Genomic DNA, 12,289 nt, shown 5'->3' on the forward strand with positions numbered 1-12,289 from the left:
GCACTGGAAATCATCATATTTGTTATACTACGATTTGAAAATCCTTGTACTTTTGAGCTCGGATTCCTCGCGTCCGTCTTTCGCTTCTTCTTCTTCTTCCCTTTTTGCTTCAGAACGTTGGGGATTCGACACCTCTGCTGGTTAGCCCTCTCTCCAATCTCCACCTCCCGGAGATTCCCGAAATTTCAATTGCATCCTTCAAGGACCAAACTGCAAATTAGCTCAAAGATTGAACTGCGCATCCATGGCCGGCAATAATGTAAGTCCAGTTTACCAAAAACCCTCACTTTCCATCACTGATGATTATTCAATTTGCTCAGTTAGCTGAACCTCTTGATTCCCAGTAATTGAAAACTCATGGTAAATTTGTAATCTTTGGGTAATTAAATAATCAGAACTTGTTGATTCCCAATATGTTTGTGTAGGGTGCTGGAGTAGATAATACTTTCAGAAGGAAATTCGATCGAGAAGAGTTCTTGGAGCGAGCTCGTGAGCGTGAAAGACAGGTTTGCACCTCGAAAAGTCTCTTGCTTTTTGTTGGTTTGTAAGTTTGTAACATGTTTTTGAGTTTTTCCTGATCTGGGTGTTTTACAATGTGCTTTAGGAGGAGGAGGGAGGACCGCATAAATCCAAATGTGGGTTTGCTCAATCTTGTATTTTGGTATCTTTGCTCTCTTAGAGTTGTTTTCTTTAGTACAAACTGAAAGTATTGTTTGCTTTATGTGTGTAGCGAAAGGCCCGCCAGTGCAAAGGAAGCCATTGAAGCACAGGGATTATGAAGTGGATCTCAATTCTCGCTTGGGGAAAACACAGGTGAGCTTTTTATTGTTTGAAGTGCATAGTTGTAATTGGCTGAATTTTGCCCCGTTTGCTTTTAGATTGTTGATCTTTTCATCGGTTTCCTGAAGAATGAGATTGTTTAAGTTAACTACTTATCGGCCTGTGAATTAGTTTTTGTGAAGATGCTAATATCTTTTATTGTCATGTTTAACTGAGTAGAAGCTTTTCGATTTCTAGTGGCTGATATACCGCTGCTCTGTGCTAAGTTAACTTATTACGTCTTGATGGAAAATCATCACTTTGATGCAGTATGTTCACAGAATGATATATTTACCGTTAGAGTTCGTCTTCTGGTTTTGTGAATAGTTTGAAGCAGTAATTGCTGTCAGCAACATAGGGAATGCACATATCCCACTTCTTTCGAATAACATATATTCACCATATAGATTTCATGATTGGAACCGTTCAATTTCTTAATCTTCTTTTGAAGATCATGCCTACTAAAAATCATTCGAATCGGAGATCGTTTGGTCATCCAAATGTATGAAACAAATCGATGGTGTGAGTACCAAGTAACATATTCATGATGAACCATCCATTTATTTGATACATATGGATGATTAAACGATTTCTGTTTGGAATAATTTTTTCGCAAGGATGATCTTCAAAAGAAGATTATGAAATTGAACGGTTCCGATTATGGAGTTTATACGATGGAGATACATTATTCGCTAAATGTGGAATTTATACATTCCCCATTGGGGGAACACAAGCATTATTCTTCCTGTGTTGCTTTACTTCAAAGAAAATTATAGTGGGATGTTTGCCTCTTTCAAATGGGAGTTTCTCATGTCCTGCCTGCTCTGTTGAGTTGCATCAGAACGATGCTGTTTCCCTCTTGATGAATTATCCATAGGATCTTTTAGTGGATATTTTGTTGCTTACAGATTTGACACTTACTAACTAATTATTACAAGTTTCTTATCACTTTTTGTCATTAACTTATTTATTCGTTGTATGTTTTTTTCAGGTTGTTACTCCAATAGCACCTCTAAGCCAGCAGGTAAATACTTATCATTCAATATCCAGTTATGGAGTTTATGATTTGCGTTCTCACTGTTATCCTAAATTATTGTGTTTATTAATGTGCTTGTGCTTCTTCCTTTTTTGTTCAGATTGATTGTTTTAGCTTCTGTTCTCTAGACAATTACTGGAGATGCTTCACGTTGTGTGTGTGGATGTATGAACAATGAATCCATACGTTTTGTTCCTAACTCATTACTGTGCTTACTTGGGATACCCGAATTGTTGCCTAACCTTTTATTTTACTTTGATGTGATGGCTAACACTTACGACCGATTGTGGAATCATCCCTTATGTTGACTGTATTATAGACGGTTGGAAGAGAAATATAGCAATTTAGAAACCACGTTATAGCGGCCATTCTTCTTACTACAGTGGCCAATTTGACTATGCTCACTAAAGGCTTTGTATTTCTTTTCTCTTTCTTTCCCTCTGACCCTCGTCTCCCCTCCTCTTTAAAGTATATCCCCTCATTTGTTAGGCTGTGTAGCTTTCCTACAGAATCCTTATCTAGTGTAGGCTGAGTTACCGCATGTGAAGCCAGGATTTGGGTGCAATCATTGCCCTTCGATTATGTGAAAAACACATTAATGTATATAGTACTGTCTCTGTATGGTTATGAGTTGTTATTTTGTAGTCTTTTTATTTCAACATATTGTTGTGTTCTTTTTCAGGCTGGATACTATTGTTCGGTTTGTGAGTGTGTTGTAAAAGATTCTGCAAACTACTTGGATCATATCAATGGCAAGAAACGTATGTAATCTCCATCGGAATGATTATTATAAGAATTAATATATAAATATGTTTCTATGTTCATTATAATTATCTTTTGAATGGTTATTTTCTTTGTTGTAGATCAAAGAGCTTTGGGTATGTCTATGCGGGTGGAGCGGGCATCTCTCCAACAGGTAGAATTTGAATCCTTATTTTTGTGATCAAAATGGAAGTCCCTTGTTAAAATCTTTTCCACGGGAATAAGCATAACTAAGCGTTGAATGCAGGTTCAGGAACGATTTGAAAAGCTCAAGAAGCGGAAAACTGATGGCACTTTCACAGAGCAAGGTAAGACATTGAAGTAGTGAGATGTAAATCAATCCCTTCAGAGATTTTGGTCCCACCTGTTCTGTCGACTGATAAAAAAAATGACATCTCTTCCTTCTCCCTCTCAGATCTTGATGAGCGGATCTTGAAGCAGCAGCAAGAAGAGGAAGAGCGGAAGCGCCAGCGTCGAGAAAGGAAGAAGGAGAAGAAGGTTGGTAAAAAAATTGGTTCCGTATTAATGTTTTCAAGGCAGAGATGGGAATCTCCAAATTCGTAGCGTTTGATATCTTTCTTGAATTACGTTGTACTAATTTACATAATATTTTGCAGCTGATTTTTGTATGTCGACTGATTCTTTTAAATCTTCTTTCCTGGGTTCAGAAAGACAAGGTAGTCGAAGAGGAAACCGAAATTGATCCTGACGTTGCAGCTATGATGGGATTTGGTGGATTCGGTTCAACCAAGAAGTGATCATTTCAAGCTAAGTTCAACTTTCACAGTTTCTTTTCGAATCTGAGTGGTTTCTATATATGTATTTTGTTCCTGAGTGACCCACTGTACCATACGAACCACTCAATTTAGGCGTTCGGACTTGTACACAACGTAGGTTCGTGGGAAAATGGAAGAGATTTTACGCAAAGATTCATAATGCTTCTGGGTTTGCTTCATCTTTCTTCTGGTATAGCATTTGAAGCTTGTCAATTTGTTTTAATGTTACCAGTCAATCACCGGTCATCTCGGTTCGGTAATTCTGACTTCGAACCGAGGCAATCGCCGGTCATCTTACACAACATCGAATGAAGACTAACATGTTACAAACCTACAAACCACAACGTACAAGATCTTTCGTCGTAGCAGTAATCTATGATTGTTCATGATGTGTTAAGTCCAAGTGCCTTCCTCTATAGATGTTTTAGATGGTTGAAGTATTTGTTTTAGTGGCATGATTTTCTCCCACCCTTTTTAGCTTCTTACACACTCGTTTTTATTTATGACCATCGAATTGAATATATCAAATAGAATCAACGGTCAAAATTAAGAGGGGTGTATGAAAAACTTAACAATGTGTGTGAAAATCTTCCCTTTTTAAATAGGATGACTTTGGATGTGGTCCCTACTCATCAATGTTCTTTTATTGAAACCTTGTTTGTTTTTGGTTTTTGGTTTTTGATTGAAGTCCCTGAAATTAATGTAATAATGCATTTCTATATAGGTTATTATAATTTTTGAATTAAAATTTGATATTTGTAGTTATTCATATTAATGAAATTTTAAATAAAATCCATAATCTGTTGAAAGTATTAAAAAAATTATACTTAAATAGAACTCATGATTTGCCATTACTTATATTAATGATATTTTACATACAAAAAATTGGTAATTTTTATACGATACATTTTACATACAAAAAGTTGGTAAATTTTATACCAAAAAGGTGATACGTTTTATGTATAAAAAAAAATGGTTACATTTCATATAAAAAAACAATGGGTACATTTTAGACACACAAAAAAAAAAAAAGGTACATTTTACATATAACGAAGTGGTACATTTTTAAAGACAAATTGGTACATTATTAGATAAATTATGGGTACAAATAAATGGTAAAAAAAAAGAGTACAAATAAAAGTTTGAAAAAATATGGACACAAAAAGAAATTAATACATGGGTACAAATTAAAACTGAAAAAGAAAAGTGGCAGAATTTAAAAAGGGGTTGCAAATTAAAATGGGTATAAACTTAAAAATAAAAATATATGATACAAAATTTAGCCATAAATATAAATATATCAAATGTAACGTTTCTAACACTAAATGAATATATTTAGAAATAAAATTTAATTATCTTGATATGTAAAATATTTTATCATGAAATAATTAATGATGTTTATTATAACCAAGGGTCCTTGATTAAAAATTGAAAAAGAATAAAGTTTCAATCAATGGAGTTGAAAAAAGAGGGATGAGAATCTAATTTCTAGTTTTAAATAATGGATCCAAATTATGTATACAAATGGGCTCAATAGAATGCATTGGCATTGGAGTGAATAGTAGGAGGCCCAAGGTACGAAGCACACGACTTTCAAGTGCTGGAGGGAGTGCTCTCAATCACCGGGATTATTTGAGTATTTTTCATTGTGCTGGAAACACAGTTCGCAAGTGTTATAATATAATTGATTGAAATTTTTTTTCTTCCTCATTTCAACCAATTGTATTATTACACTTACTATATGGGCCGTGCTCTCGGAACATTGTGACTCACATAAGCATTTCAGCCTCTCCTGATTACCATCGTATGGTTTTCACCAGCATCAAAATCCGAACTCAGAATAAACAGTGCGAAATACGAGCCTGAAATTCGCCCCAACTACTGAGCCACCTATGATGGTTGCTAGGCTAAGGCATTGTAATTTTAGATTCACAAAAAAAAAAAAAAAGGTAAAACAAGAGCAGTTGCCAGCTAAAAGTATACGTTGTATTGGAAAATTAACCATACATCAAGTCCAATCTAAATACGAAACCAACTATATGCTGCAAATGTTGACTTCAATATATGATGCTTGCATTAAAAAACTGAACATAATTAAACAAGAAAGCTATAAAAACATGGTCGAAGCCTCTTGTTCTCCGTCAACCGCCATCTTTCCTTCCAAATTAACCACACTGCCTCTGAGGATTTTGATTAATTAACTTGATGTATTTTACTTTGACTGCTCGATCTTTTCATCCAAGATAACTTCCGTCATGGCTTCTGAGAAATTTGGATTCCCATGCAAGTACCTTCCCCTATTCTTGCCAGGAAACCACATCCCTTTCTTCCAATCCAGATGAGGCCTCAAGTGAGTAGCCGGATAAGCAACATGTTCTGACGTTGTTTCGAAGAACACGGCGCAGAAACGGCCCTTCTCCCCGGTGACGACCCCTGTCCACCACCCGTCGTTGTGGTACGCATCCACCAAATCCCCGAAACCGAACTTTTGGTTGTTTGCAGATGAGTCGCTTGGGCTTGAAGGTCGGGTTTTGTTCGGGTGCGGAGGGCGGGCGGCGTGAGCCATGACGGTTTCTTTGTAGAGCGTGCGCTCGTCATCCTCCAACAGCTCCTTGTACTCGACAACGTAGTTGTCCCCCATGTTGGCTACAACCCTAGCTGCGAAGTACGATCCGATGAACCCCTCTTCCTTGCTTGACACTTCAACTTCGTTGTTTGTTTTGAACCACCTTTCGGGGCAGAACTCAGTCGGATCGGAGGGTTGGGAGTGAGATGAGGAACCAGAAGGACGAGAGTTCGTCGTGTTTATACGATGTTGGATCGCACGGGAAGGCCCCATTACAGATGATTTGCAAGTGAAAGAAAGGAAGTAGAAGAACGAGAGCTGATTAACTAGTTGCTGCCAAGGATGAGAGAGTTGACGAGTGCCTTGTTTGTATATATAGAGTCCTCTTCTGTTTAGGAAACTTTGCTTTCCTATTCAGCCCACCTAAAGTGTTACTTTTACGAATTTCTCGCACTTATATATAGACCTGTAAATGAATCGGATTCGGACTAGATTATTTTAGATTGAAGTGCTAAGTAAAATAATCTGGTCGGATAATCCGACAGATGTTTAATAAGAAAATCCATATATGATTTGTTAAGTTAACGAGTATTTAATTCGATAACACGATATGATTTCTTATACATGTTTTTTCAATCACCATAAAAAAAAAAAAAATTGTTTTCTTAATCAATAATATACATTCTAGAAAGTTCAGATTACTCTATATATTTGTATGCCAGGTCAGATTGGAACATTATCCATCGGATTAGCTCAAATTCGTATTTGCTTTGTTAAGCTAACAGAGTTTCATATTCTATTAATTACATCGAATTCAGATTAAAATCGGATCAAATGATTCATTAACACGTCCTTTGACAAATTCAACCCAATCATAGCATTGTAAAAAAAACAAATCTAAGTGTCGCAGTCCCAAATTTAGATGGTTTAGACAATGGACAGATGTGTGTATATAAGACAGATCCGTTACACTACTTGTTTACACAACTTTTGACATGTTTCTACGAGCCACTGCGTAATGTATTTCAATAATCTAAACCGTTTATCTTTTAGGTCTTCATAAATCATGTCTAACAAAAATCACCCATGTGTGGGACATGAGAAGAGGATCGAACATATAATTTTGTTGCCGGTTTCACAAGAATGTGAACTATCAATACCATTTGCTCATCATAAAGAAAAGAGGCAAAATATCTCCAACAGCTTGAATTAATCGGAAACAACAAAAAGTGAGAAGCCTAGTCTTTACTACTTAATGTACTGAGAAAGCCACTTGAAGCCATCGCCATAACCCATTTTGCGAACGATACTGCACATGAAGACCTCGAGGGGACGGACATTTGAGTCTTGCAAGTTCACTTTGCCCTTGCCGGTGGTGAAGTTGTTCAGACCGAGGTGGAAGCGCAACTCTTCTTCTGAGGCCGCATATGGTATGTCGATCTTGTTTCCCAGAACAAGGAATGGAACAGTGGCCAATGACTCATCAGAGAGGAGAGCATCCAGCTCCTTTTTCGATTCTGCAAATCTTTCCTTGTCGTAAGCATCCACCAGGTAAACAACTGCATCCACCTTTGCACAACAAAGACAAAATGCATCACCAAGGATGAAACGTAGAGATAACATTCCTTTTTCGATCAAGAAAATGTAGAGATAACATAACTCGAAGTGGCAAGACAAAACTTGCATAGCTTGAAACTTACCCTCAAATTTCTTAGGCAGTTCCAAATCTCAAAATTCTTTCCAATTACAGATTCCAAAATATAGTCTAGTATATAACCAAATATTATCTTATTCTCTCAATAGGACCTATTCGGGAGCTGTCGCACTTCACCACTATAAATCCCAGCTATCCGTATATGGTTAAAATACATAGACGTAAATCATATACAATCTACGGGGTGAAAAACACACGTTATTTAAGGACCTTATTGGAGAACAATTCAATATATAACATATCTAACTACATCTCCCAGGTTCTACCGTGAAGTCCCTAGCAAATAGAAATCCTTCACAGGAGTTGAAAAGAAATAAGGTGATCTCAGAACATGGCAATCGACACGAAAGGTTTATTCCCACTTCTGATCAGACATTTGTGTTTCGTTAACCCATCATTAATCCAGATAATGAAACTGCAAAGCAAAGGATGAGTGTGTGGTAAGGTACTATTAGCATACCTTCTAAAGACATAAGGTACTATCAGTGAACTACCACTATTTATATCTGCCTCCCATGAATCAGGTAAACACAAAAACTTTTATCTGGGATTACGGAAGCATAACTATTCCAAAACTTTACTACAAGCCTGTGTCAAGAGATGATCATACGGCAGCTATTCTTGCGGGCGAAGATATATTTCGTTTCTGATTTCATTATTTGACTAATTTTTATTCAGCAAACTATTACAAAATACAAGAACAATGCTGCTCGCTGAGCACACACAAACCGCATAATTTTCATAAGTAAAAGAAAAGGCCTCAAGCAGTTCATATATGCAGAAAGCAGTTGCCACATCACATGCATACAATACATCCTTAAGTTAAAACATGAATGATACCTTGGCATAGTAATCTTTCCAAACTCTGCGAGCAATCTGATGCCCGCCCAAATCAAAAGCCTTGAACTTTATTTTCCCAATGCTTAACTCCTCGGACGTCGGATACTGCGTCGGTTGGTGTTGAACTAATCTCTGCAACAATCCATCAACAACAAAACCCAGAGTCAGAAAATCAAATTCCCCGCTACTTATCACAATAAATCAAAACAATGACAACAGTAAATTGGTTTACTCATTTTCTCTCCTTCCAAATATTACAATTCCAGTGAGTCAATATTGTCTTAACCTGAATTTTTCACTAACAATTGACGCAGAGCTCCTAATGTGGAAAAATCATAGGAATTATAGGAAGGAAAGGAAAAGTTTTTCAATTGAATAACAATTAACAACTACACTCCCAAAACTATTAGTTCAGTCCATATTTTCTTTTCCTTCACTTTCCCATCAACCAAACAGACCCCACACTGATAAAACATAAAACAAAAACGAAAATTTCAATTGAAAACAAAATACCAATCATTCCAAAACACCATCGAAGCATTCAAAGATCATAACTTTCACCGCATTCGTAAGCACCCAAAACCCACCAACAAAAGTTGTTAAAAATCGGATTAAAAGGATGGGATTGGAAGAAAGACCTCATCTTTGAGCATATGAAGCAACGTCGTCTTGCCGGCATTGTCGAGACCCAAAAACAAGATCTTGGCCTCCTTCTGCCACAATCCAAGCGATGCAAGAACCCCGTAGAACCAATCCAACAAGAACATGGTGTTTCCACCCAGAAATCGTCAGATCGAAAGCCTCCCCCCAAATCAGAGAGACAGAGAAATAGCTAGAGAGCGTTATGTGGAACTGTTACTGGGTTTGGTCCCATCGGACGGCTCATTTGGGCAATTGTCGGCCGTTAGCTTCTAAATTTCGAACAGCTGGAATCTGATTTTTATTTTTATTTTTTAATTTCAGTTTTAGCTGAATTTCGTCGGTAGGGATTGTTTTTGCTTTTTTCTTTCTTTCTTTTTTTGTTTAATTACCTTCTCTTTCTGACAAAAAAATTGAATTAAATAAATAAATGCCTTCTCTTTTCTAGTTTTGGTTTATCCGTTTTGGTGAAGGTTGGACAAGAAATTTGGTAAGTACTACAGAATTTAGCAACTATGATACATAAATTTAAAGAAAAATTAATGAAAATGGCTTGAAAACTTTGAGTTTTAACGATAAATACAAAATAAAAAGTAAAGTGAATAGTACCAGAATTGACTTTTTAGTGTAAAAATGTGATTTTTTGTTGAAGTGAACAGTACCACGAACTTTTCATTAAAACTTCCTAAATTTAAGTCTTTTTAATCAAAATAGTTTTAAAATTGGCATAACTCCAGTCCTGGAGAATTAAATTCAAGAGAATTATCTTGTCCATGGTCAATTATTTTTGTTATTTTCTGAAACTCTTCATTAAATAAGAGAAAATAATAAAAATATCTTAAAAAATCAAAATAATTGTTTATTAAATTGAAGATAATTTTGTCATTTTGATCTTATTAAATAAAGGTTTTTCACAAAAATATCAAAAAAATCAACTGTTCAAATTTCATAAACTAATATAAAGATTAATACCAATTTTAGAGACCATTTAATTAAAAGTCCTTGTTTTTATATAAAGAAGCAAAGTGGACCAAACTTTAACCTTTATGTCAAGTTAACTGAGATATTATACTAATTAGTCAAATCTTATCCAAACTCCAGAATCCAGATAAATCTTCAAAACCCTAAACAGGCCCACCGTCTCAGAAAACCACGAACCCCACAAAAGCCCAAACCCACAAACCGCCCACAGCAATTTCCCACCCATCTTTTTATTACATATACCCACTGCACCTTCCCTTGTTCCATCAACCGAGCTCCCTTCAAAAACCACTTCAGAAAATCTCGCAAGCTGTTTTCGAATTTCAACCGTCCGATCGATTAATCATGACTGACGTGGCAGAAAGCGAAAGGAGGATCCTCGTGGCCGTCGACGAAGGCGAGGAGAGCATGCATGCGCTGTCGTGGTGCCTGAAGAACATTGTCGCGCAAAATTCCAAAGATACCCTTATCCTACTCTACGCCAAGCCCCCGCGAGCAGTGTTCACCGCTCTGGACGGCACAGGTAGGAGGAGCGAGGATCCATCCGGTATTTTGTCTCAACATTGAGGATATTTTGGGAAAGAAGATTCAGTGGTTTTTTTGTAATTTGCTTGTGAAACAGGGTATTTGTTTTCGTCTGAGACTTGGGCGGCGATGGAGAAGTACGCTGCTGATGTGGCGGACTGCGTAATGGAGAAGGCCAAGAAGACGTGCAGGGACCTCCACCAGGATGTAAGTGTCAGAATATTGATTTTGTGAGGGTAAAATCGTCATTTGGTTTTTTGTGATTTTTCATGTGACGTTTTTGCCCCTGGTCCAGGTTAAGGTGGAGACGAAAGTAGAGGACGGAGATCCGAGGGATGTCATTTGCCAGATGGCAGAGCAGCTTCGTGCTGACGTGTTGGTCGTGGGAAGCCACGGTTACGGCGGCATCAAAAGGTAGGTCCCAATTTATATTGACAATATGGGAATTGGATTCATTCAAATTATGGACATCCTAAAGATTATATCATTTTAGAGATTCATCGTATATTTTGTGTTAAAATATTATTTGATTTTTTTTATTTAAATAAATAGTTAGAATGTAGAGATTTTTAGGATCCCATAAAATAAATTCGAAAGAGAATCCTCTTCCAACAATATGAAGATCAGAGATATTAAACAGAGTCTATGTGCCGCGTTATTCATACGTCCAGGACACAAATTCAAAATCTTTTTATTCGGGTCAAAAAAAAATGTACCCGTTTAAGATTGAATGTTTGTGTCTTGGACGGACAGTAACGCGACGAGCCTTTACACATGGCGGAGGCGGTATAACTGGTTTACAAAACAAAAAAAATAAAAACAAAAATCATGAAATTAATGTGGAAGTAATTAGAATAATTGGGAATTTGCAGGGCTTTCCTTGGGAGTGTGAGCAATCACTGTGCACAGAATGTCAAGTGTCCCGTCTTGATTGTCAAGAAGCCAAAAACAAGTGCCGGGAGCAAAAGTGAATAATTGTGTTCGGGAAATGGTGCATCCTGGTGAAGAGAAACAAGCGTTTGTATTTGACTGTTTAAGCTTTGGGTGCGGTCGAAGCTTCTCTTTGAATGCATTGTTAAGAAAATTACGCATGTATATATAATTTGAAGTTTTGCACACACCATCAGTTTTTAGAGTATTAATGTGCGCGTTGCCTTTTTAAACAAATTCAATGTTTCTTCTCGTAGATTAAAGTAATTTGGAACATAGTATAATTACCAGAAAACTATGATAGGAAAAAGCTAAATTCAATTGTGAACAAAAAAAAAAAAAAAAAAAAATCTAAATTATTGTCAACTTTTGAGAAGCTTCTTCAAGCCTTTGATCATGAAAGAAAGTCAACTTTACGGGATCCCTATAAATTAAGAAATTGAGTTTCACTCTGTATCTCTGTGTCTGGAGTCTTGGATCAAGAGATTTGAACCACTTAATTTCAATCTTATTGTCTTTAATAACTCATTCTACTAGTCCGCTTCACAAAAATCTAAAAACTTAAATGACTCAGATCTCTCTCTCTCTTGAGTGGTTCAATTCTCTTAGTCTGTGAGCTTGATCTAGAGTTTATCTCATTCCTGAATTAAGCATGGTTTAAGAATATTAAGTACTAAGAGTGTTTCTACGTGGCTTAGATA

At 36.5% G+C, this 12,289-nt stretch overlaps 4 protein-coding genes and 1 non-coding gene across 6 annotated transcripts; 2 read left to right on the forward strand and 3 right to left on the reverse strand.

Moving 5' to 3' along the window:
• The first annotated feature begins 76 nt into the window (after window positions 1–76).
• On the forward strand, window positions 77–3,576 carry LOC137745413 (uncharacterized). The gene is made up of 10 exons (XM_068485365.1): window positions 77–259; window positions 426–506; window positions 605–635; window positions 731–813; window positions 1,811–1,843; window positions 2,538–2,616; window positions 2,719–2,771; window positions 2,865–2,925; window positions 3,033–3,115; window positions 3,286–3,576. The coding sequence occupies exons 1-10, from the start codon at window positions 245–247 to the stop codon at window positions 3,373–3,375; spliced, it is 609 nt and encodes a 202-aa protein (XP_068341466.1). The 5' UTR covers window positions 77–244; the 3' UTR covers window positions 3,376–3,576.
• A 1,831-nt stretch (window positions 3,577–5,407) lies between these two features.
• LOC137744206 (protein AGENET DOMAIN (AGD)-CONTAINING P1-like) lies at window positions 5,408–6,399 on the reverse strand. The gene has a single exon (XM_068484069.1). It carries the CDS (start codon window positions 6,230–6,232, stop codon window positions 5,606–5,608), a length of 627 nt encoding a protein of 208 aa, XP_068340170.1. The 5' UTR covers window positions 6,233–6,399; the 3' UTR covers window positions 5,408–5,605.
• Window positions 6,400–7,064: 665 nt separating this feature from the next.
• On the reverse strand, window positions 7,065–9,382 carry LOC137744946 (small COPII coat GTPase SAR1A-like). Its single transcript, XM_068484767.1, has 3 exons — window positions 9,152–9,382; window positions 8,514–8,645; window positions 7,065–7,528 (listed from the first exon to the last, which is right to left on the reverse strand). Exons 1-3 carry the CDS (start codon window positions 9,278–9,280, stop codon window positions 7,208–7,210), a joined length of 582 nt encoding a protein of 193 aa, XP_068340868.1. The 5' UTR covers window positions 9,281–9,382; the 3' UTR covers window positions 7,065–7,207.
• LOC137746369 (small nucleolar RNA snoR83) lies at window positions 8,105–8,224 on the reverse strand. Its single transcript, XR_011069839.1, has one exon. It is a non-coding gene; the product is annotated as a small nucleolar RNA snoR83 (small nucleolar RNA).
• A 1,004-nt stretch (window positions 9,383–10,386) lies between the features above and the next one.
• Window positions 10,387–11,776, forward strand: LOC137745700 (uncharacterized). Of its 2 annotated transcripts, none has more exons than XM_068485695.1 (4): window positions 10,387–10,680; window positions 10,756–10,865; window positions 10,954–11,072; window positions 11,531–11,776. In XM_068485695.1, exons 1-4 carry the CDS (start codon window positions 10,479–10,481, stop codon window positions 11,631–11,633), a joined length of 534 nt encoding a protein of 177 aa, XP_068341796.1. In that variant the 5' UTR covers window positions 10,387–10,478; the 3' UTR covers window positions 11,634–11,776. The 2 variants fall into 2 exon arrangements, with proteins under 2 accessions (XP_068341796.1, XP_068341797.1); XM_068485696.1 differs by having other exon boundaries at window positions 10,387–10,656.
• The last annotated feature ends 513 nt before the right edge of the window (window positions 11,777–12,289 follow it).

The sequence above is a fragment of the Pyrus communis genome, chromosome 9 (genome assembly GCF_963583255.1).
Source record: "Pyrus communis chromosome 9, drPyrComm1.1, whole genome shotgun sequence".
Lineage (NCBI taxonomy): Eukaryota > Viridiplantae > Streptophyta > Magnoliopsida > Rosales > Rosaceae > Pyrus > Pyrus communis.

What these genes read in the sequence shown, in the direction of transcription:
- LOC137745700 (XM_068485695.1), top strand. Translation starts at nt 10,479, where the DNA reads ATGACTGACGTGGCAGAAAGCGAAAGGAGGATCCTCGTGGCCGTCGAC. An exon ending in GAGGAGCGAGGATCCATCCG is followed by an intron (nt 10,681 to 10,755) that starts GTATTTTGTCTC and finishes CTTGTGAAACAG; the next exon opens with GGTATTTGTTTTCGTCTGAG. An exon ending in GCAGGGACCTCCACCAGGAT is followed by an intron (nt 10,866 to 10,953) that starts GTAAGTGTCAGA and finishes CCCCTGGTCCAG; the next exon opens with GTTAAGGTGGAGACGAAAGT.
- LOC137745413 (XM_068485365.1), top strand. An exon ending in CTCGCTTGGGGAAAACACAG is followed by an intron (nt 814 to 1,810) that starts GTGAGCTTTTTA and finishes TGTTTTTTTCAG; the next exon opens with GTTGTTACTCCAATAGCACC. An exon ending in AGCGGGCATCTCTCCAACAG is followed by an intron (nt 2,772 to 2,864) that starts GTAGAATTTGAA and finishes CGTTGAATGCAG; the next exon opens with GTTCAGGAACGATTTGAAAA.
- LOC137744206 (XM_068484069.1), bottom strand. Translation starts at nt 6,232, where the DNA reads ATGGGGCCTTCCCGTGCGATCCAACATCGTATAAACACGACGAACTCT.
- LOC137744946 (XM_068484767.1), bottom strand. Translation starts at nt 9,280, where the DNA reads ATGTTCTTGTTGGATTGGTTCTACGGGGTTCTTGCATCGCTTGGATTG. An exon ending in TTCATATGCTCAAAGATGAG is followed by an intron (nt 8,646 to 9,151) that starts GTCTTTCTTCCA and finishes GGATTGTTGCAG; the next exon opens with AGATTAGTTCAACACCAACC. An exon ending in GGAAAGATTACTATGCCAAG is followed by an intron (nt 7,529 to 8,513) that starts GTATCATTCATG and finishes TGTTGTGCAAAG; the next exon opens with GTGGATGCAGTTGTTTACCT.